General features: G+C 41.2%; 1 protein-coding gene across 1 annotated transcript in view; it reads right to left on the minus strand.

Annotated features, from left to right (window-relative positions):
* Positions 1 to 2,672: 2,672 nt before the first annotated feature.
* ssuh2.1 (ssu-2 homolog, tandem duplicate 1) overlaps positions 2,673 to 24,906 on the minus strand; it is a 36,764-nt gene continuing 14,530 nt past the window's right edge. The window contains exons 2-12 of the mRNA XM_020473929.2: positions 20,880 to 20,975; positions 14,821 to 14,905; positions 10,072 to 10,201; positions 9,574 to 9,634; positions 9,187 to 9,311; positions 8,355 to 8,417; positions 7,927 to 8,036; positions 7,242 to 7,334; positions 4,838 to 4,943; positions 4,547 to 4,663; positions 2,673 to 3,536 (exon numbers count right to left, since the gene is read on the minus strand). Of these exons, the coding sequence (XP_020329518.1) occupies positions 3,402 to 3,536; positions 4,547 to 4,663; positions 4,838 to 4,943; positions 7,242 to 7,334; positions 7,927 to 8,036; positions 8,355 to 8,417; positions 9,187 to 9,311; positions 9,574 to 9,634; positions 10,072 to 10,201; positions 14,821 to 14,905; positions 20,880 to 20,975 (1,121 nt within the window). The 3' untranslated portion in view covers positions 2,673 to 3,401. The remainder of the gene's footprint in view (positions 3,537 to 4,546; positions 4,664 to 4,837; positions 4,944 to 7,241; positions 7,335 to 7,926; positions 8,037 to 8,354; positions 8,418 to 9,186; positions 9,312 to 9,573; positions 9,635 to 10,071; positions 10,202 to 14,820; positions 14,906 to 20,879; positions 20,976 to 24,906) is intronic.

Consider the following 24,906-nt stretch of genomic DNA (forward strand, 5'->3'; position numbering starts at 1 on the left):
CTCCACATTGACTCTGTACCGGTACCCCCTGTATATAGCCTCCACATTGACTCTGTACCGTAATACCCTGTATATAGCCTCCACATTGACTCTGTACCAGTACCCCCTGTATATAGCCTCCACATTGACTCTGTACCGTAATACCCTGTATATAGCCTCCACATTGACTCTGTACCGGTACCCCCTGTATATAGCCTCCACATTGACTCTGTACCGTAATACCCTGTATATAGCCTCCACATTGACTCTGTACCGTAATACCCTGTATATAGCCTCCACATTGACTCTGTACCGTAATACCCTGTATATAGCCTCCACATTGACTCTGTACCAGTACCCCCTGTATATAGCCTCCACATTGACTCTGTACCGTAACACCCTGTATATAGCCTCCACATTGACTCTGTACCGTAATACCCTGTATATAGCCTCCACATTGACTCTGTACCGGTACCCCCTGTATATAGCCTCCACATTGACTCTGTACCGTAACACCCTGTATATAGCCTCCACATTGACTCTGTACCAGTACCCCCTGTATATAGCCTCCACATTGACTCTGTACCGTAACACCCTGTATATAGCCTCCACATTGACTCTGTACCGTAACACCCTGTATATAACCTCCACATTGACTCTGTACCGTAATACCCTGTATATAGCCTCCACATTGACTCTGTACCGTAATACCCTGTATATAGCCTCCACATTGACTCTGTACCGTAATACCCTGTATATAGCCTCGTTACTGTTATTTTATTGTTGGTCTTTAATTATTTTTTTATATTTTCTTTAGTTACACTAGCAGGCTAGTGATTGCTCAAATCAAATCACATTTTATTGGTCACATACACATGGTTAGCAGATGTTAATGCGAGTGTAGTGAAATGCTTGTGATAGACAAGGATTCCTTCCAAACAACTCATTGTTGAATTTGCAATTTTCAACTTGTTGTGTAATGTTTAGGTCCAATGGCCGATGAGCACCGATAAGTTCTCTATAATTTCTCTTCATTATTTATCGTCATATGTCAATGATTAAAAAGGATTTGCCAATAGATTGTCGACTTGATTTATGATGATGATGCTAGCTAAGATTTTGAAAGTATGATGTTGACATGATCAAAGCTACTGTCCAATCAAATCTACTGTAGATATCACGTGATTTGACGTCATTTTACCGGTGGCCAATGACCTTGAGCCTTCTTGGATGGGCACTCCTAATGTAACTCTATGGCAGCACCCAAGGGGCTTGAATTTTCGAGCTCTACCCTTAGACTTGGCGTTGAAGTAGTGTCCCCATGAGTGACAGAACACTGAGCCAATCACGGCACAACCAGAGAACATTACCAACACCCACACCCTGTATTTTCCACTTGGCTGCCCAACCACCACAGAAAACACTGAGCTGTGCTGAAACACCTGCATTTTTGGAGCTGCCTTTCTCATGAAAACAAAAGAGATCATGTACGTAGAGTATGTGGCTTAATTAACTCAATCAAAATAAAAAATAAACATTTTTACATTGTTTGCAAACTGATATGACACATAAATCCCAAAATAACATGCAAAACAGGCAAGCCGAAAAAAAGAAGAAAAACAAGTGGGGCTCATAACAAGTGTGGCTCTGCCCCACCTGTCCAGAATGACGGGTCGCCATTGATCTCAGTTACCAGCAGAGCAAGGTATCAAGCAGCTTGCAGGATTTTTACAGTGAAGAGCGGGCAGCACTGTTAACGTGTCAACGACAGCCTACACAAACTCTCCAAGCATCTGTCTCTCTGCTTCTCTCCGTTTCTCTCTTTCTTTCTTTCTTTCTCTACCTAATTTAACCACCTCTCTCCCCATGTAGGTTAAAGTATATTTCGCCATCTTTTGATATTGTGTTTAAAAGGTTAAAACGCATCAAATCAGTGCATATTTTTACCTTGTCTGCTCGGGGACTCGATCCGACGCTCTAACCACTAGGCTACCTGTTTCCCCAAATGGTTATATACAGAGCCACAAAAATGTGCGTATAATATTGATTGATCCAGAAATTGATCAAGTTTTATGTGTTCTTGTTTGTTTTTTTAATGGTCGAACTGATAAACTACACAAAATAATTCTCAAAGACCACTCACTTTATATAATTTACCTTCACAAAATATGCTCATAGCCTGCCTCAGAGCACACAGCAAACATCTCCAGTTATCACACAGTAGACCCAGCAAAGTTGTCACAGTTATCACACAAACTCACCAGACACTCTTTTGTTGATAGTGATTCCCGAAGATGAGTTATTCCACTCCAAATGTACCGCAGACAACCTAATGATACAGAGTGAGAGAAACGGACTGCTGCAAGCCTTGAAAAAGCGAAGTGAGGTGAGATGTCTACACATTGTCCCCCTTCCTCACGTTATAAACAAAGTCCGCATGCTGGTCTGGGAAGGCCACTCCTCCAATAGTCAATTACACTCCATGTTCCTGCGCTGCGCTTCCCAGCCCCTCCCGTACTCTCGCCAAGAAAATATCTGCTTATTTCACTCATGACGCACGCCGGGTGGGAACAAAGTGTTTGTGCAGGTGACAGTATTGGTTTGGTAATATAACAACGGGCAGAGACAAGTCATTAGTTTTATTCAGCAAGTTATTCCACCCTTCCAGTTCCAAATGATGAAAAATACAAATATTCAAAATGATATTTTTTTTAATTATAAAAATACAGGGTATAGAAAAGTTGTTTTTATTTTGCATATAGGTTGTAAGGTGCATGTATTAAAATTCAGATTTATATATATAAAAAAAACATTTAGATGATTACAATTATAAACACACAGGCAACACTCTCAACTTACTCTGAGCTTAGACCTCAGTGGATGATCCAGAACCATAGAGACAGATTGACTAGATTCTCCATAGAATTAAAAGGATTCCGCTTCTCATTCTATGTTCTATAGTTCCATCTCTATGATCAAAACTGGAGAGGCCTCGGAGGTACAGACAAACGTAACAGAATTCAGAATAAAATATTCCATTATCCAACTTCATAAACTTTGGATATTATTGTTATAGTATAGCATATACTTTCACTTCAATGGTGTGATGGAAAAATCAGTGGTTGGAATGGCTGGAATGAACAGGCACTGGTTTTACATTGAGTTTCAACATGGCTAGCACCCTTTTGAGTAAAAAAGAAGAATAATGATAATAATTACAAATGTAAAAATGTCAGGATAGACTTTTGTCTATACACAATCAATAAGATGGTAGGTACACTTTTCTAGAACACTGTAGACATTCCTTATCTCCTTGATTATACGACAACAATAAGTCAAGTATATTGTAATGACTATGACTGTAAAATATTCATAAAACAAAGGACAGGACTAACATTAACATAATCATGAGATGTTTCCTTTTATAATATAACACAAGCGGAAGGATATTTAGGAGTGAAAACCTTATTCTCGAGACCGTAAACAAAGTAGTCGTAGTCTTTTCCACTGTAGGAATAGAAGGCGTGCGTGATGGGAACCAACTCGATGGTTTGACGCTGTGAACAAAACAGAAGCATTTGAGTAGATATTACTACACAGGATCAACAGAGCCTCTATCCCAGGAAGGATCTGTTATATTTATTGTCAGTGCTGGCCTCTAGTGGCCGTTAAAGGTAATCACATTTTTGTTTTTTTACGACACATGATCAGCCTACCTCCTCATGCCTTTTGCACACAATGTATATAGACTCTCCTTTTTTTCTACTGTGTTATTGACTTGTTAATTGTTTACTCCATGTGTAACTCTGTGTTGTTGCAAATGAGAACTTGTTCTCAACTAGCCTACCTGGTAAAATAAAGGTGAAATAAAATTAAAAAAAATAAACAGAGCCTCTATCCAGGAAGGATCTGCGATATTTATGTCAGTGCTGGCCTCTAGTGGCCGTTAAAGGTAATCACATTTTAGGTTTTTTTAAGGAAGAAAGGCTGCAGTTGAACAGTAAAGAAACAAGCCTCTATGGGCCTCAGGTGGGGCGAAGTCCGTTCAGGAGTATTACAGGCTGAGATACCCTTTCCACACTATCATCTTGACCCAAATGAAACTGGGTTGACTCCAGAAACTCTGCTGGAAAAGTAATCAGGCTAGCTCAGTACGGCTTGGTCTGACTCGGCTTGGTTAGGTTCGGTATTGTGAAAAGCCCTAGAGCAGACTCACTGGCTGCAGGATGCGACTGACAGAGGAGAGGACGAAGGTAGTAAGAAAGAATGCAGTTGAGTAGTATTGGGACAGAACCCTTACAGGTGTAACTCATATTGCAGGATTCTACTGACAGAGGAGGAAGGAAGGAAAGGAAAGATGGAAGAAAGCAGGAGTATTAGGAAAGGTCCCTAACAGGGCTGAAAGACTAGAAGAACACCTGTTGTAGGATACGAGAGAGAGAGAGAGAGAGAGAGAGAAAATCATGAGTATTGGACCAGGACACTAGCTATAGGCCCAGAGATAACTCACCTGTTGTAGGATGAGTATTGGACCAGGACACCAGCTATAGGCCCAGAGATAACTCACCTGTTGTAGGATGCGACAGGGAACTTGCTGTGGTGAGAACTTGCTGTGGTGTTCCTGAGACGCCTTCCTGGAGGCGTCACAGATCTCCTGGTCAGGAAAACCCACGATGGGGTACACCTGTGGGAATGAGCCCGGTAAGGTTAGAGTATGATAACATAACACCACAGTGACAGGCATGTAGCCTGATGGGAGTTCTAGCCAACCTCTCTATCATGGTCACATACAGATCTGGGATCAGGTTAACACATCTTTACAGCCCTTCTACTCGAGGAAAATAAAATAGATATTTACCAGAATACTTTCATCAACGAAGAAGGCGTCCCCAGACACCTTCTCAAACTTCTTGAGAGGGAACTCAGGCAGCCGGTCCGGTACGAACTCAAACACGTGGTTCTTCCTGCAGGAAAATGGAGCAACGGGATGCTTCTGTTTCAGTGTTTCCCCTATATTCATTTACCAGCTGCCACGAGGTAATATGATGGAATCATTTGAGTCTATATTTTTTGGGCTGAGACGCTCTTAAATGGATAGTCGTTAGCTCAACGACTGGAAGTCTATGGGAATAGCTAGCATGTAATTGCGCTAACCCATTGCCACCACTGCTGAAATAAATCCTAGGGGAAATCCTTGCTTCTGTTGCTTTAAGAGTTTACACAATATTACACGTTACACAAATAGTGTTCAGCAGGACAATGACATGAACTGTTTGTTCAGCTTGTAATATGACTCTTCAGTTCAGTTCAGCAGGACAATGAAATGAACTGTTTGTTCAGCTTGTAATATGACTCTTCTGTTCAGTTCAGCAGGACAATAACATGAACTGTTTGTTCAGCTTGTAATATGACTCTCCTGTTCAGTTCAGCAGGACAATAACATGAACTGTTTGTTCAGCTTGTAATATGACTCTCCTGTTCAGTTCAGCAGGACAATAACATGAACTGTTTGTTCAGCTTGTAATATGACTCTCCTGTTCAGTTCAGCAGGACAATAACATGAACTGTTTGTTCAGCTTGTATTACGACTCTTCTGTTCAGTTCAGCAGGACAATGACATGAACTGTTTGTTCAGCTTGTAATATGACTCTTCAGTTCAGTTCAGCAGGACAATAACATGAACTGTTTGTTCAGCTTGTAATATGACTCTCCTGTTCAGTTCAGCAGGACAATAACATGAACTGTTTGTTCAGCTTGTAATATGACTCTCCTGTTCAGTTCAGCAGGACAATAACATGAACTGTTTGTTCAGCTTGTAATATGACTCTCCTGTTCAGTTCAGCAGGACAATGACATGAACTGTTTGTTCAGCTTGTAATATGACTCTTCAGTTCAGTTCAGCAGGACAATAACATGGACTGTTTGTTCAGCTTGTAATATGACTCTCCTGTTCAGTTCAGCAGGACAATAACATGAACTGTTTGTTCAGCTTGTAATATGACTCTTCAGTTCAGTTCAGCAGGACAATAACATGAACTGTTTGTTCAGCTTGTAATATGACTCTTCAGTTCAGTTCAGCAGGACAATAACATGAACTGTTTGTTCAGCTTGTAATATGACTCTCCTGTTCAGTTCAGCAGGACAATAACATGAACTGTTTGTTCAGCTTGTAATATGACTCTTCTGTTCAGTTCAGCAGGACAATGACATGAACTGTTTGTTCAGCTTGTAATATGACTCTCCTGTTCAGTTCAGCAGGACAATGACATGAACTGTTTGTTCAGCTTGTAATATGACTCTCCTGTTCAGTTCAGCAGGACAATAACATGAACTGTTTGTTCAGCTTGTATTACGACTCTTTGTGGCGTTAAGATCATCGTAATACCCTGACTACACCGCTCACGTTGCAAAATAAATGTAGAAATCTATATTATTCAATTATTTCACCCACACTGCTCACGCGCGCCAACGATTGTCTGCGTTGCCAAGGGCTAAAATAGAAGTCAGTTCTATTTGTGACGCAGATCACGCTGCAGGTCTTGCCTCTCCCATCTCCTCATTGGTTCATAGAAACAGGTGCCCACGTGCCATCTCCTCATTGGTTATACCCTCGTGGGTGATAGAAAGACGAACGAGTTTGGTGGCGGTAAGACACCTAATTTATGAAAGTTGACAATCGCAATATAAAGCCCAGAGAAGAAAAAGCCTGGAAGGAGCAGAGATGACTAGAATCGATTCGGTTGACCGTTTTATTTGTGGATTAATTGTCAGAGTAGAGGACCTTGTGCATCTCAGGTTAAATAACAACTCAATGTTTATGTCCCAGGACAAATTAGCTAGCAACAGAACGCTAGCTAAATAGGACAAATTAGCTAGCAAGTGTAAGCTAGCTAGCTAAATTGCCATAACAGTTTAATGTTTTTCGACCTGTCCCCAAATTAATGTAATTGGTTAAGAGTTTGTTTTGATATTTTAACCTGCATGTTGCGATCGCGTTTGGTGTGCGGGGACAAAATAAATGTATGCATGATAGAACAAGATGGCGCACACGAGCAGCCGACCCATTGTGACATCTTCGGGCCGTTAAAGGACCGACACTTTGTGACATCTTCGGGCCGTTAAAGGACCGACACATTGTGACATCTTCGGGCCGTTAAAGGACCGACACTTTGTGACATCTTCGGGCCGTTAAAGGACCGACACATTGTTAAAAACACTTGTAGGCTTAGGTTCCATCGGGGAAACCGGGCCCAGTTCAGTACCATGTGATGGTGAGCTGAATGAAGTGCATCAGGATTCTGTTGCCCTGACAGGTGGGGCAGGTCTTGTGTCCGTGTCCATGGCAGAACGTGCATCTAGAGGAGAGACATCAATCAATCAATTAGCCAATCAATCAATCAACAAATTAATAAATGATGTCCATGGCAGAACATACACCTGAATGAAAGAGACATTAATAAATCTATTAGCCAACCAATCAACAAAAGGTACATCTGGAGGAGAAAACTGGAACAAAGGAGAGTTTTAATCATCGAAACTCAAGTGGATATAATCAATCAATCACTAAATAAATCACTTAATCATAATTGATACAATACAATTTGCAGCTTATATACTGGTGCTGTCCTTTTACTGAACATGGAATATAATGACGTTACATTTCCAGGAAAATGTCTTAATGTCTTAACTAGTTTTTGATATCATGAACAGAGAGATTGTGAGTATCGCATTGTGATGAGGAAGCTCTTCTCTTGTCCTGGCACTGCAATGGTGGAACTAGCACGGACGACATAGAGCCAGTCAATTGAAGAGAAATGTACTTAATATGAATGTGATATGTGGCTGTTTTCACCTAGCTATCTTAAGATGAATGCACTAACTGTAAGTCGCTCTGGATGAGAGCTTCTGCTCAATGTAAAATATACTGTAAATGTAGGTGTCCTGCACCTCTTCCTTCCCCTCCCTTGGCAGCTGGAACATCTGTTGTTTCCGGCCCTGTTGTTACGTCCATGTCCTGTTGTCCTGCGACCATGTCCGTGGCAGAACGGACACCGCCTCTGAAACAGGGGACAGTCTATTAATACCTCTGAAACAGGGCCAAGAGGTTTCCCTGGCAACATGTCCGGACCCAAAAAACAACTCTGCACCCTGGTAGTTATAACATACGGGGTGATTCTCGGACATAGAGAGAATCTGCATTGAGAAGGCTTTTTAAGTCAGGATAGGCTTTAATTTATGTACGGAAAACCACCCCTATAACTTGCTGGTCAGGTCGCGTTGCTCAGGAAAACAACTCCTGGGCCTCCTAGACTAAAATGTCTAAAGAGAAGCGAGAGAGAGGGGATGTAAATAAGGAGGGAGGAGTTGCTACTTACATTTCCCCTCCCTGCACAGTGTGTGCAGCGCGTCCTACCACAGCCATGGCACCGGTGGCACGTCTGAAACAACCACAGCAGTGGTGAGGAGCGGAACACGCACACACACACAGGGACACACACACACACACGGGCGCACACACGGACACACACACACACGCACGCACACACACGCACGCACACACACGCGCACGCACACACACACATGGACACACACACACGCACACACACACACACACATGTATAACACAGACACACACACACGTGTCACACACAACCTTTACAACAGAATTTTGGACTCGGAAAAATGGCTAAATTACTGAAAAGCAGAGATGATGTATATTTTACTGAAAAGCAGAGATGATGTATATTTTACTGAAAAGCAGAGATGATGTATATTTTACTGAAAAGCAGAGATGATGTATATTTTACTGAAAAGCAGAGATGATGTATATTTTACTGAAAAGCAGAGAGGATGTATATTTTACTGAAAAGCAGAGAGGATGTATATTTTCCTGAAAAGCAGAGATTATGTATATTTTACTGAAAAGCAGAGATGATGTATATTTTACTGAAAAGCAGAGATGATGTATATTTTCCTGAAAAGCAGGGATGATGTATATTTTCCTGAAAAGCAGGGATGATGTATATTTTACTGAAAAGCAGAGATGATGTATATTTTACTGAAAAGCAGAGATGATGTATATTTTCCTGAAAAGCAGGGATGATGTATATTTTACTGAAAAGCAGAGTTGATGTATTTACTGAAAAGCAGAGTTGATGTGAAGGACGTAAGACTCTTTCCTTTCAGGAGGTATTAACGTAGACATACCTTTACAAAGGAGGAATGAGGGACACGCACTTTCAGGATCACATCGATGTATCTCTGCGGCTGTTGCACCGGGACGTCCCACGGAGGAGGGCTCATCCCGTACTGAGGTCCGTCTACCACCTGGCCTGAGAGATCGGAGGAAGAAACGCCATGGGATACCTCGCCTAGTTGCAGATCTGTGTGTGTTTTCTAGTTAAGCCAACTCCGTTGTCATGCGTTGTTGTGCCATACAATAGATGCCATACGCATGCTGTATGGGTACAAACTGGAACTTCTCAGATATGTGTGTATTTTGTAACTGACAGCAAATATATCAGTTTCTGACAAAACACCTTGTCTAGTTATTTGAAACAGACAAAGAGCTGTCCTGAGACAGTATGAAATTACCAGTAAATGGCTCCATCTCCCAGGCACTGGATCTGGACTCAGTATATGTCTCCAAACGATACTGCCAACAAGAGGTTTCATAAGAGATACTGCCAACAAGAGGTTTCATAAGAGATAATGCCATCAAGAGGTTTCATAAGAGATACTGCCAACAAGAGGTTTCATAAGAGATACTGCCAACAAGAGGTTTCATAAGAGATACTACCAACAAGAGGTTTCTTAAGAGATATTACCAACTAGAGGTGTCATAAGTGACACTACCAACAAGAGGTTTCATAAGAGACACTATCAACTAGAGGTTTCATAAGAGACACTACCAACAAGAGGTGTCATAAGAGACTCTACCAACAAGAGGTGTCATAAGAGACTCTACCAACAAGAGGTTTCATAAGAGATATTACCAACAAGAGGTTTCATAAGAGATATTACCAACAAGAGGTTTCATAAGAGATAATACTAACGAGAGGTCTAGTATGAAGGGCTAGTTAGCAGACTTACCCGATACATTGTAATAGGTTGTAACTCCTTGAAGGTCAGGTTTCTGGCAGGCTTGCTGCTTTTGGACCATTTGGAGCCCACAAACTTCAGGAGAGCTTCCCTAGCCACACTCTCTGACACTTGAGGTACCCTGTAGAATACATACTGTGAGGTCCAAAAGTATTGGCACCCTTGATAAAGATGAGAAAAAAGTATTGGCACCCTTGATAAAGATGAGAAAAAAAATACTGTATGAAATAAATAATATAAATACAGATATATTGTATTCTCAAACAAATGAAAAAGTATATATATTATACAATTGCTCAAATAAATAGATTTTTATTAACAAGATATGGGGAAAAATTATTGGCACCCCTCATAATAAATCATAGCCAAGAACATTGTACTGGAATTCTACTTCAAAAACAAATGTATCTCAGCTTAAAGCCCCCATGCAGTCTTTCTAAATGTATACTATTATAAATCATCACTGTGTGTCTAATAAATCACTCTGTGTGTTTATTTCCCTGGACTGCCTCTTGCCGTTGAAATGCTCAGTCTGATCGTGTGGGCGTGTTGTTACAAATTCTTCTATATTTACATACACAACCCTGATTGGCGGATAGGATTGTTTAGGCTCTTGAGCCTACCCCGCTTCCCTCTTAAAAGTAGGAGGATACATATGCAAATAAAAGATGACTAGTCATTGGTCAGAATAATCAGATCAGACTGAGACAATAAAAATATTGTGGGGGCTGTTTTGTCAGACTTCCATGCGGCTTTTGACATTATCGATCATAATCTGCTGCTGTAAAAATGTATGTGGTATGACTTTACACCCCCTGCTATATTGTGGATAAAGAGTTACCTGTCTAACAGAACACAGAAGGTGTTCTTTAATGGAAGCCTCTCCAACATACGGTGGATTGCGAAAGTATTCACCCCCCTTGGCATTTTTCCTATTTTGTTGCCTTAAATTGATTTACACAACATGCCTACCACTTTGAAGATCCAAATGATTTTCCTTGTGAAACAAACAAGAAAAAATACAAAAAAAAAACCTTTTCACCCCCCAAAGTCAATACTTTGTAGACCCACCTTTTGCTTCAATTACAGATGCAAGTCTCTTGGGGTATGTCTCTATAAGCTTGGCACATCAAGCCACTGGGATTTTTGCCCATTCTTCAAGGCAAAACTGCTCCAGCTCCTTCAAGTCTGATGGGTTCCGCTGCTGTACAGCAATTTTTAAGTCATAGCACAGATTCTCAATTAGATTGATGTCTGGGATTTGACTAGGCCATTCCAAGACATTTAAATGTTTCCCCTTAAAACACTTGTGTGTTGCTTTAGCAGCTTAGGGTAAATATCCTGTGGAAGGTGAATCTCCGTCCCAGTCTCAAATCTCTAGGTTTCCCGCAAGAATTTCTCAGTATTTAGCACCATCCATCATTCCTTTAATTCTTACCAGTTTCCCAGTCCTTGCTGATGAAAAACATACCCACGGCATGATGCTGCCACCACCATGCTTCACTGTGGGGATGGTGTTTTTGGGGTGATGAGAAGTATTGAGTTTGCGCCAGACATAGTGTTTTCCTTGATGGCCAAAAAGCTAAATTTTTGTCTCATCTAACCAGAGTACCTTCTTCCATATGTTTGGGGAGTCTCCCACATGTCTTTTGGTGAACAAACGTGTTTTCTTCTTTTTTTCATTTATTTCTTTCTTTAAGCAATGGCTTTATTCTGGCCACTCTTCTGTAAAGCCCAGCTCTGTGGAGTGTACGGCTTAAAGTGGTCCTATGGACAGATACTCCAATCTCCGCTGTGGAGCTTTGCAGCTCCTTCAGGGTTATCTTTGGTCTCTTTGTTGCCTCTCGGAAACCGTTGAGTGTAGGGGGCAGTATTTTGATGTTTGGATGAAAAACATACCCAAATGTCTTTTTCTCAGGCCCAGAATCTAGGATATGCATATAATTGTCAGATTAGGATAGAAAACCCTCTAACGTTTCCAAAACTGTCAAAATATTGTCTGTGAGTATAACAGAACTGATATTGCAGGTGAAAACCTGAGGAAAATTCAACCTGGAAGTGCTGTTTTTCCTGAAAGCTCTCTGTTCCTTTGCCTGCCTTCGCTCCATTTAAAGGGATATCAACCAGATTCATTTTCCTATGGCTTCCACATGTTGTGAACAGTCTTTAGAAATAGTTTCAGGCTTTTATTTAGAAAAATGAGCGAGAAAGATCACATCGCATCATTGGATGGCTGGGTGCCAGCAGCATTTCGCATGCGCAACAGCTTGGAGCAGACATTTTCTCTCTCTCTCCTATTGAAGAAGCTACAGTCCGGTTGAGATATAATCGATTATATATTGTAAAAACAACCTGAGGATTGATTATAAAAAACGTTTAACATGTTTCTACGAACTTTACGGATACTATTCTGCCCGGTCGTGACCTGTGGATTTATGAACATAACGCGCCAACCAAATGGAGGTATTTTGGATATAAAAATAATCTTTATGGAACAAAAGGAACATTTATTGTGTAACTGGGAATCTCGTGAGTGCAAACATCCGAAGATCATCAAAGACAAGCGATTCATTTTAATGCTTTTCTGACATTCGTGACCAATCTGCTTGGCTGCTAGCTGTTTGCAATGTTTTGTCTACTGAGAGAGATGTTCTTACATAAACACTTGTTATGCTTTCGCCGAAAAGCTTTATTGAAATCTGATACGCCAGGTGGATTAACAACAAGCTAAATTGTGTTTTACTATATTACACTTGTGATTTCATGAAAATTACATATTTGTAGTAATTTAATTTGAATTTGGCGCTCTGCAATTCAGCGGATGTTGACAAAAATGATCCCGCTAACGGGATGGGTGCATCAAGAAGTTTTAATGCCCTCGCCTGTTCCGTGAGTTTTGGTGGGCGGCCCTCTCTTGGCAGGTTTGTTGTGGTGACACATTCTTAAAAATTTTTAAAGAATGATTTAATGGTGCTCCGTGGGATGTTGAAAGTTTATGATTTTATTCTTAACCCAACCCTGATCGGTACTTCTCCACAACTTTGTTCCGGACCTGTTTGGAGAGCTCCTCGGTCTTCATGGTGCCGCTTGCTTGGTGGTGTCCGTTGCTTAGTGGTGTTGCAGACTCTGGGGCCTTTCAGAACATATACTGAGATCATGTGACAGATCATGTGACACTTAGACTGCACACAGGTGGACTTTATTTAACTAATTATTTAACTTCTGAAGGTAATTGGTTGCACCAGATCTTATTTAGGTGCTTCATAGCAAAGGGGGTGAATACAAATGCACGCACCACTTTTCCATTTTTTTTGTTTGTAGTTTTTTGAAACAAGTAATTTTTTTCCATTTCACTTCACTAATTTGGACTATTTTGTGTATGTTCATTACACGAGAGCCAAATAAAAATATATTTAAAATTACAGGTTGAAATGAAACAAAATAGAAAAAATGCCAAGGGGGATGAATACTTTCGCAATCTACTGTAAATGCCTGGAGTTTGCTAAACAACATTAGCTCTTGGATTGCCATGGTCAGATACAATAATAGATGACACTATAATAGATGACACTATATGACACTATAATAGAGCTCTGTGGCCAAGCACACCAGTGGTGGGTTTGGCGTCGAAAGTAGGATGCATATTTAGAAAATAACCTCATCCTTACTGTAAAATATGGTGGTGGATCTTTGATCTTTACTGGCCTATTTTGCTTCCACTGGTCCTGTGGCCCTTGTTAAGGTCAACATAACAGGACATTTTAGGCCGAAACTTGTTTGCCTCTGCCAGGAGGCTGAAACTTGGTTGCCTCTGCCAGGAGGCTGAAACTTGGCTGCAAGTGGATCTTCCAGCAAAACCATAACCGCGAACACACATCAAAATCCACAAAGAAATGGTTAATTGCCCACGAAATTAACATTTTGCAATGGCCATCTTAGTCTCCGGACTTCAATCCCATTGAAAACCTGTTGATGTTGAAGGACATCAAGGATCTGGAAAGATTCTGTATGGAGGAATGGGCTACGATCCCTCCCAATGTGTTCTCCAATCTCGTAAAACATTTTAGAAAAAGGATGTGACGTTATCCTCGAAAGGAGAGGGTGGCGAAGTACTGAAAACAGAAAATCTCTTTCTCTGAGTATTAGAATAAAATAATTTCCCAAAATAGTTTGCATACAATAACTCAATATTTGTATTATTTACTTAATACAGTATTTTTTGCTAATGTTTATCAAGGTAGTCTGGAGTGTAGTAGCAGTATAGTACTGTAGTCTGGGGGTGTAGTAGTACTGTAGTCTGGGGGTGTAGTAGTAGTGTAGTAGTACTGTAGTCTAGGGGTGTAGTAGTACTGTAGTCTGGGGTGTAGTAGTACTGTAGTGTGGGGTGTAGTAGTACTGTATTGTGAGGTGTAGTAGTACTGTAGTGTGAGGTGTAGTAGTACTGTAGTGTGAGGTGTAGTAGTACTGTAGTGTGAGGTGTAGTAGTACTGTAGTCTGGGGTGTAGTAGTACTGTAGTCTGGGGTGTAGTAGTAGTGTAGTAGTACTGTAGTGTGAGGTGTAGTAGTACTGTAGTGTGAGTGGTCTAACGGTCTTCAGCTGCTGCCTCTGGAGCACATGTACGATGTACAGCTCACAGCATGGTTTCAATTCCAGCCCACTGCTCTTTCAGAATTCTCTTTATCCAATAAACATAGTAAATACTTCTATATTACATAGCACAGTACTGTATCTAGTCTCACCTGACGTTAGGGACGGATGCATTCCTGTCATTCTCAGGTTGAGGGTTGTAGGCAGGAGGAGGAGGGTACAGCTGGTCTCCTGTATCTGAGGGAAATACAAGCATTTCAGTCATTCATATGAAGGCAATCATGAAGTTATTTTGGTAATTAAACTTCAACACAGACGGGTTAAACACTAGAATCTACAGCCAAGTCAATCACCTTGTCTGCTTCAGAAATGGCACCCTATTCCCAACACAGTGCATTACTTTTGGCCAGTGCCACATAGACATCTGGTAAATTGTAGTGCACTATGTAGGGAATAGGGTGCCATTTCAGACAGTTTCGATCACATTCAGTGTAGTGTTCTAAATGACAGCATAGTGTTCTAAAGGACAGCATAGTGTTCTAAAGGACAGCATAGTGTTCTAAAGGACAGCGTAGTGTTCTAAATGACAGCATAGTGTTCTAAAGGACAGCATAGTGTTCTAAAGGACAGCGTAGTGTTCTAAAGGACAGCGTAGTGTTCTAAATGACAGCATAGTGTTCTAAAGGACAGTGTAGTGTTCTAAAGGACAGCGTAGTGTTCTAAAGGACAGCGTAGTGTTCTAAATGACAGCGTAGTGTTCTAAATGACAGCATAGTGTTCTAAAGGACAGCATAGTGTTCTAAAGGACAGCATAGTGTTCTAAAGGACAGCGTAGTGTTCTAAAGGACAGCATAGTGTTCTAAAGGACAGCGTAGTGTTCTAAATGACAGCGTAGTGTTCTAAAGGACAGCGTAGTGTTCTAAAGGACAGCGTAGTGTTCTAAAGGACAGCGTAGTGTTCTAAAGGACAGCGTAGTGTTCTAAAGGACAGCATAGTGTTCTAAATGACAGCGTAGTGTTCCAAAGGACAGCGTAGTGTTCTAAATGACAGCGTAGTGTTCTAAATGACAGCGTAGTGTTCTAAATGACAGCGTAGTGTTCTAAATGACAGCATAGTGTTCTAAATGACAGCGTAGTGTTCTAAATGACAGCATAGTGTTCTAAATGACAGCGTAGTGTTCTAAAGGACAGCGTAGTGTTCTAAATGACAGCGTAGTGTTCTAAAGGACAGCATAGTGTTCTAAATGACAGCGTAGTGTTCTAAAGGACAGCGTAGTGTTCTAAATGACAGCGTAGTGTTCTAAAGGACAGCGTAGTGTTCTAAAGGACAGCATAGTGTTCTAAAGGACAGCATAGTGTTCTAAAGGACAGCGTAGTGTTCTAAATGACAGCATAGTGTTCTAAAGGACAGCATAGTGTTCTAAAGGACAGCGTAGTGTTCTAAATGACAGCGTAGTGTTCTAAAGGACAGCGTAGTGTTCTAAAGGACAGCGTAGTGTTCTAAATGACAGCATAGTGTTCTAAAGGACAGCGTAGTGTTCTAAATGACAGCATAGTGTTCTAAAGGACAGCGTAGTGTTCTAAATGACAGCATAGTGTTCTAAAGGACAGCGTAGTGTTCTAAATGACAGCATAGTGTTCTAAATGACAGCGTAGTGTTCTAAAGGACAGCGTAGTGTTCTAAAGGACAGCGTAGTGTTCTAAATGACAGCGTAGTGTTCTAAATGACAGCGTAGTGTTCTAAATGACAGAGTAGTGTTCTAAATGACAGCGTAGTGTTCTAAATGACAGCGTAGTGTTCTAAATGACAGCGTAGTGTTCTAAATGACAGTTTAGTTTTCTAAATGACAGTGTAGTGTTCTAAATGACAGCATAGTGTTCTAAATGACAGCGTAGTGTTCTAAATGACAGCGTAGTGTTCTAAAGGACAGCATAGTGTTCTAAAGGACAGCATAGTGTTCTAAAGGACAGCATAGTGTTCTAAATGACAGCGTAGTGTTCTAAATAACAGCGTAGTGTTCTAAATGACAGCGTAGTGTTATAAAGGACAGCGTAGTGTTCTAAAGGACAGCGTAGTGTTCTAAATGACAGCGTAGTGTTCTAAATGACAGCGTAGTGTTCTAAATGACAGCGTAGTGTTCTAAATGACAGCGTAGTGTTCTAAAGGACAGCGTAGTGTTCTAAATGACAGCATAGTGTTCTAAATGACAGTTTAGTGTTCTAAATGACAGTGTAGTGTTCTAAATGACAGCGTAGTGTTCTAAATGACAGCGTAGTGTTCTAAATGACAGCGTAGTGTTCTAAAGGACAGCGTAGTGTTCTAAAGGACAGCGTAGTGTTCTAAATGACAGCATAGTGTTCTAAAGGACAGCGTAGTGTTCTAAATGACAGCATAGTGTTCTAAAGGACAGCGTAGTGTTCTAAATGACAAGCGTAGTGTTCTAAAGGACAGCGTAGTGTTCTAAAGGACAGCGTAGTGTTCTAAAGGACAGCGTAGTGTTCTAAAGGACAGTATAGTGTTCTAAATGACAGCGTAGTGTTCTAAATGACAGCATAGTGTTCTAAATGACAGCGTAGTGTTCTAAATGACAGCATAGTGTTCTAAATGACAGCGTAGTGTTCTAAAGGACAGCGTAGTGTTCTAAATGACAGCGTAGTGTTCTAAATGACAGCGTAGTGTTCTAAAGGACAGCGTAGTGTTCTAAATGACAGCATAGTGTTCTAAATGACAGTTTAGTGTTCTAAATGACAGTGTAGTGTTCTAAATGACAGCGTAGTGTTCTAAAGGACAGCGTAGTGTTCTAAATGACAGCATAGTGTTCTAAAGGACAGCGTAGTGTTCTAAATGACAAGCGTAGTGTTCTAAAGGACAGCGTAGTGTTCTAAAGGACAGCGTAGTGTTCTAAAGGACAGCGTAGTGTTCTAAAGGACAGTATAGTGTTCTAAATGACAGCGTAGTGTTCTAAATGACAGCATAGTGTTCTAAATGACAGCGTAGTGTTCTAAATGACAGCATAGTGTTCTAAATGACAGCGTAGTGTTCTAAAGGACAGCGTAGTGTTCTAAATGACAGCGTAGTGTTCTAAATGACAGCGTAGTGTTCTAAAGGACAGCGTAGTGTTCTAAATGACAGCATAGTGTTCTAAATGACAGTTTAGTGTTCTAAATGACAGCGTAGTGTTCTAAATGACAGCGTAGTGTTCTAAATGACAGCGTAGTGTTCTAAAGGACAGCGTAGTGTTCTAAAGGACAGCGTAGTGTTCTAAATGACAGCATAGTGTTCTAAAGGACAGCGTAGTGTTCTAAATGACAGCATAGTGTTCTAAAGGACAGCGTAGTGTTCTAAAGGACAGCGTAGTGTTCTAAATGACAGCGTAGTGTTCTAAATGACAGCGTAGTGTTCTAAAGGACAGCGTAGTGTTCTAAATGACAGCATAGTGTTCTAAATGACAGTTTAGTGTTCTAAATGACAGCGTAGTGTTCTAAATGACAGCGTAGTGTTCTAAATGACAGCGTAGTGTTCTAAATGACAGCGTAGTGTTCTAAAGGACAGCGTAGTGTTCTAAATGACAGCATAGTGTTCTAAAGGACAGCGTAGTGTTCTAAATGACAAGCGTAGTGTTCTAAAGGACAGCGTAGTGTTCTAAAGGACAGCGTAGTGTTCTAAAGGACAGCGTAGTGTTCTAAAGGACAGTATAGTGTTCTAAATGACAGCGTAGTGTTCTAAATGACAGCATAGTGTTCTAAATGACAGCGTAGTGTTCTAAATGACAGCATAGTGTTCTAAATGACAGCGTAGTGTTCTAAAGGACAGCGTAGTGTTCTAAATGACAGCGTAGTGTTCTAAATGACAGCGTAGTGTTCTAAAGGACAGCGTAGTGTTCTAAATGACAGCATAGTGTTCTAAATGACAGTTTAGTGTTCTAAATGACAGCGTAGTGTTCTAAATGACAGCGTAGTGTTCTAAATGACAGCGTAGTGTTCTAAAGGACAGCGTAGTGTTCTAAAGGACAGCGTAGTGTTCTAAATGACAGCATAGTGTTCTAAAGGACAGCGTAGTGTTCTAAATGACAGCATAGTGTTCTAAAGGACAGCGTAGTGTTCTAAATGACAGCATAGTGTTCTAAAGGACAGCGTAGTGTTCTAAATGACAGCATAGTTTCTAAAGGACAGCGTAGTGTTCTAAATGACAGCATAGTGTTCTAAAGGACAGCATAGTGTTCTAAAGGACAGCATAGTGTTCTAAAGGACAGCGTAGTGTTCTAAAGGACAGCATAGTGTTCTAAAGGACAGCGTAGTGTTCTAAATGACAGCGTAGTGTTCTAAATGACAGCGTAGTGTTCTAAAGGACAGCATAGTGTTCTAAAGGACAGCGTAGTGTTCTAAATGACAGCGTAGTGTTCTAAAGGACAGCGTAGTGTTCTAAAGGACAGCGTAGTGTTCTAAAGGACAGCGTAGTGTTCTAAAGGACAGCATAGTGTTCTAAATGACAGGGTAGTGTTCTAAATGACAGCATAGTGTTCTAAATGACAGCGTAGTGTTCTAAAGGACAGCGTAGTGTTCTAAATGACAGCGTAGTGTTCTAAAGGACAGCATAGTGTTCTAAAGGACAGCATAGTGTTCTAAAGGACAGCGTAGTGTTCTAAATGACAGCATAGTGTTCTAAAGGACAGCGTAGTGTTCTAAAGGACATCATAGTGTTCTAAAGGACAGCGTAGTGTTCTAAAGGACAGCATAGTGTTCTAAAGGACAGCGTAGTGTTCTAAATGACAGCGTAGTGTTCTAAAGGACAGCGTAGTGTTCTAAAGGACAGCGTAGTGTTCTAAAGGACAGCGTAGTGTTCTAAAGGACAGCGTAGTGTTCTAAAGGACAGTGTAGTGTTCTAAATGACAGCGTAGTGTTCTAAATGACAGCATAGTGTTCTAAATGACAGCGTAGTGTTCTAAATGACAGCATAGTGTTCTAAATGACAGCGTAGTGTTCTAAAGGACAGCGTAGTGTTCTAAATGACAGCGTAGTGTTCTAAATGACAGCGTAGTGTTCTAAAGGACAGCATAGTGTTCTAAATGACAGCGTAGTGTTCTAAATGACAGCATAGTGTTCTAAATGACAGCGTAGTGTTCTAAATGACAGCGTAGTGTTCTAAATGACAGCATAGTGTTCTAAATGACAGCGTAGTGTTCTAAAGGACAGCATAGTGTTCTAAATGACAGCATAGTGTTCTAAATGACAGCGTAGTGTTCTAAAGGACAGCGTAGTGTTCTAAAGGACAGCGTAGTGTTCTAAAGGACAGCATAGTGTTCTAAAGGACAGCATAGTGTTCTAAATGACAGCGTAGTGTTCTAAAGGACAGCATAGTGTTCTAAATGACAGCATAGTGTTCTAAAGGACAGCATAGTGTTCTAAATGACAGCGTAGTGTTCTAAATAACAGCGTAGTGTTCTAAATGACAGCGTAGTGTTCTAAAGGACAGCGTAGTGTTCTAAATGACAGCGTAGTGTTCTAAATAACAGCGTAGTGTTCTAAATGACAGCGTAGTGTTCTAAAGGACAGCGTAGTGTTCTAAAGGACAGCGTAGTGTTCTAAAGGACAGCGTAGTGTTCTAAAGGACAGCGTAGTGTTCTAAATGACAGCGTAGTGTTCTAAAGGACAGCGTAGTGTTCTAAAGGACAGCGTAGTGTTCTAAAGGACAGCGTAGTGTTCTAAAGGACAGCGTAGTGTTCTAAATGGCAGCGTAGTGTTCTAAATGACAGCGTAGTGTTCTAAATGACAGCGTAGTGTTCTAAATGACAGCGTAGTGTTCTAAAGGACAGCGTATTGTTCTAAATGACAGCGTAGTGTTCTAAATGACAGCGTAGTGTTCTAAATGACAGCGTAGTGTTCTAAAGGACAGCGTAGTGTTCTAAATGACAGCGTAGTGTTCTAAATGACAGCGTAGTGTTCTAAATGACAGCGTAGTGTTCTAAATGACAGCGTAGTGTTCTAAATGACAGCGTAGTGTTCTAAATGACAGCGTAGTGTTCTAAATGACAGTTTAGTTTTCTAAATGACAGTGTAGTGTTCTAAATGACAGCATAGTGTTCTAAAGTGAGTCACACAGACAGCTGAATGAGCTGAAAAAGGAGGAGACAAACTGACTGAGACTCATCCCCTCCTTTCGTACTTCGTCACAGTTCAGTGTGTATGTGTGTGTATGTGTGTGTGTCTCTCACCTCCCCCTTTGGGCTCGTCGTACCCTGTCACACAGTCCAGCCAGCCAGGAGGGGGCGCCGACGGACCCTCCTCTGGAATGTTGGGATCAAACGCCCCTGTTGATGTCAGGGAAACATCTGGTTCATGTCCCAACTATCCATTAGACCACGCAACAGAAAACAACAAATTCCAATAGTACCTCCCCATTTCACTCTGTTTCAGACTGTTTCCTTTTGGTGCCTAATGGACATGACCCTGATATGAGTGGGAACAGGAGTCATTCCTGACTAATATCCGGGTCCGGGAGTGTTTCCTGACTCTAATAACCGGGGCCAGGAGTCATTCCTGATGCTAATAACCAGGGTCAGGATTCTTTCCTGACTGTAATAACCAGGGCCAGGAGTCTTTCCTGACTCTAATAACCGGGGCCAGGAGTCTATCCTGACTGTAATAACCAGGGTCAGGAGTCTTTCCTGACTGTAATAACTGGGGCAGGAGTCTTTCCTGACTGTAATAACCGGGGCCAGGAGTCATTCCTGACGCTAATAACCAGGGTCAGGAGTCTTTCCTGACTCTAATAACCGAGGCCAGGAGTCATTCCTGACTCTAATAACCAAGAGTCTTTCCTGACTGAAATAACCAGGGCCAGGAGTCTTTCCTGACTCTAATAAGTCTATCCTGACTCTAATAACTGGGGCCAGGAGTCTTTCCTGACTGTAATAACCGGGTCCAGGAGTCTTTCCTGACTGTAATAACCAGGGCAGGAGTCTTTCCTGACTGTAATAACCGGGGCCAGGAGTCTTTCCTGACTGTAACAACCGGGGCCAGGAGTCTTTCCTGACTGTAACAACCGGGGCCAGGAGTCTTTCCTGACTGTAACAACCGGGGCCAGGAGTCTTTCCTGACTGTAACAACCGGGGCCAGGAGTCATTCCTGACTGTAACAACCGGGGCCAGGAGTCATTCCTGACTCTAATAACTGGGGCCAGGAGTCTTTCCTGACTGTAATAACCGGGGCTAGGAGTCTTTCCTGACTGTAATAACCGGGGCCAGGAGTCTTTCCTGACTGTAACAACCGGGGCCAGGAGTCTTTCCTGACTGTAACAACCAGGGCCAGGAGTCTTTCCTGACTGTAACAACCAGGGCCAGGAGTCTTTCCTGACTGTAACAACCAGGGCCAGGAGTCTTTCCTGACTGTAACAACCGGGGCCAGGAGTCTTTCCTGACTGTAACAGCCGGGGCCAGGAGTCATTCCTGACTGTAACAGCCGGGCCAGATTCTTCAAAGTTCAGGTCTGGTCAGAAGAAACCCAGTTATGACAGAGACTCCGATGTCAAAGTTCAAAGATCAGGGGGCACTGGTTGAATTTGAACCCTGGGAGAAGAGCAGGGTTCTATTCTCCTAGAGAAGCAATAGCCGAAGCTGTTGGATATAGGCAAGGCCCTGGTTATAGTCCAACTTAAATGGCTTTATACTCTATGTTACAAGTTTAACAGAGCAGTAAACAAATTTGATAAATGTCCAATAGTGAAGTTTGTGTCTTAAACATAAGGGATTCAGTTCTAATACCAGGCAAACAGTCATTGCGGAAAACAACAGCCCCGGTCATTCTCATCATTGCTAACATTCTCTCTCACTGTGGTTTGTCTCATTAAAACCTTTGATACAGAATTGAATAATAGAGACAAAAAAAAGAAGATAAATGCTCGATTGAAAATAGTCATCATTCGGGATTGTCACATCATTAGAAACTTCTCTCAGTCAGGCCAACAACATTAGCCTACATCATAACATGAGTATCTGGCAGGCCTGAGTCATGGAAATGCCATTGAAATAGAAAAACCAACCACCGGCCCAGCTGACAGGCCCAGGCCGATAGTGGTCAAGTTCCTGAGGTTCAAAGGGCAACGTAACTGTTCTGGAAAGAGACAAGAACTTCAGAGGAACGTACATCTTCCTCAACAAGGACTGTCCTGAAGCCAGAAGAATAAAAAATAACTTATCCCAGCAATGAAAGTGACCAGCGCGTGTGGGAACATTACTTACATCCACTATGACAGGCTCATTGTCCACCCTCCCTCCCAGAAGCCTGGAAGGGGTGAGAGAGCCAAGCCTATAGCACACACACACACACACACACACACACACACACACACACGCTGTATGTTCTTTTTTTGTGTTATTTTCCATATTATGTCTACCTTTGATCAGCTACCCAGGAAAGGGCTGAAAATAGCCCATATTAACATATGTAGCCTTAGAAATAAGGTTCATGAAATCAATAACTTGCTAACATCAGATAACATTCATATATTAGAGACTCACATAGATCATTAATTTGATGATACATCAGTACCAATACAAGGATATAACATCTCTTTCTTATTTACCTTTATGTAACTAGGCAAGTCAGTTAAGAACAAATTCTTATTTTCAATGACGGCCTAGGAACAGTGGGTTAACTGCCTTGTCAGCTCGGGGGTTTGAACTTGCAACCTTCCGGTTACTAGTCCAACTCTCTAACCAATAGGCTACCCTGCCGCCCCTATAGAAGAGACAGAAATGCTTATGGGGGACAAGTTACTGTATACGTCCCTGTAATGCTTAGAGAAGATCTCATGTCAGGTGTTATTGAAGTGTTGTGGTTGCAGGTTCACCTGCCTCATCTAAAGCCTTTTCTTTTGGGGTGTTGCTATAGACCACCAAGTGCTAACAATCAGTATCTAAATAATATGTGTGAAATGCTTCATAGTGTTTGTGATGTAAACAGAGAGATCTACTTTCTTGGCAACCTGAATATTGACTGGTTTTCATCAAGCTGTCTGCTCAAGAGGAAGCTTCTTACTGTAACCAGTGTCTGTAATCTGGTTCAGGTTATTAACCAACCTACCAGGGTGTTTACAAACACTACAGGAACAAGATCATCCACATGTATTGATCCCATGTTTACTAATACTGTAGAACTTGGTTCTAAAGCTGTATCCGTACCCATTGGATGCAGTGATCACAATATATAGTGGCTATATCCAGGAAAGCCAAAGATCCAACAGCTGGACCTAAAATAGTGTATAAGAGATCATACAAAAGACTCTGCTGTGACTCTTATGTGGATGATGTTAAAAATATGTGTTGGTCTGATGTGATTAATGAGGAGTATCCAGATGCTGCACTTGATGAATTTATGAAATTGCTTCTTCCAATTATAGATAAACATGCACCTGTTAAGAAACGGACTGTTAGAACTGTTGAGGCTCCATGGATTTATGAGGAATTGAAGAACTGTATGATTGAAAGAGATGGGGGGGCAACAGGAAGTGGCAAATAAGTCTGGCTGCACATCTGACTGTCTGACTTACTGCAAATTGAGAAATGATGTGACTAAACTGAACAAAAAGAAGAAGAAACTGTATTATGAAGCCAAGATCAATGATATAAAGAATGATGGGAAAAAACTATGGAGTACTTTAAATGAAATTATTGGCAGAAAAACCAATTATTCATAAGCAAACCATTTGATGTTGCAAATTATTTTAATGAATACTTCAGGCCTGGAGGGAAGCCAAAGTAATTCCTTTACCCAAGAGTCATAAAGCGGCCTTTACTGGTTCTAACAGCAGACCTATCAGCTCGCTGCCAGCTATTAGCAAACTGTTAGACAAAATTGTGTTTGACCAAATAGAATTCAATTTTTCTGTAAACAAATTGACAACAGACTTTCAGCATGCTTATAGAGAAGGGCACTGAAAATGTACTGCACTGACACAAACGACTGATGATTGGTTGAAATAAATTGATAATAAGATGATTGTGGGAGCTGTACTGTTAATTCCAGTGCTGCTTTTCATATAATTGACCTATAAATAACCTGTTGTTGAGACAACGTACTGTATGTTTTATGGATGTTCAACCTCTGCCATATCATGGATTCAGAGCTATCATGGATTCAGAGCTATCTATCTAATAGAATTCAAAGGGGTTTTCTTTAATGGAAGCATCTCTAATGTCAAACATGTAAAGTGTGGTGTACCGCAAGGCAGCTCTCTAGGCC

This window comes from Oncorhynchus kisutch, linkage group LG1 (assembly GCF_002021735.2).
Source record: "Oncorhynchus kisutch isolate 150728-3 linkage group LG1, Okis_V2, whole genome shotgun sequence".
NCBI lineage: Eukaryota > Metazoa > Chordata > Actinopteri > Salmoniformes > Salmonidae > Oncorhynchus > Oncorhynchus kisutch.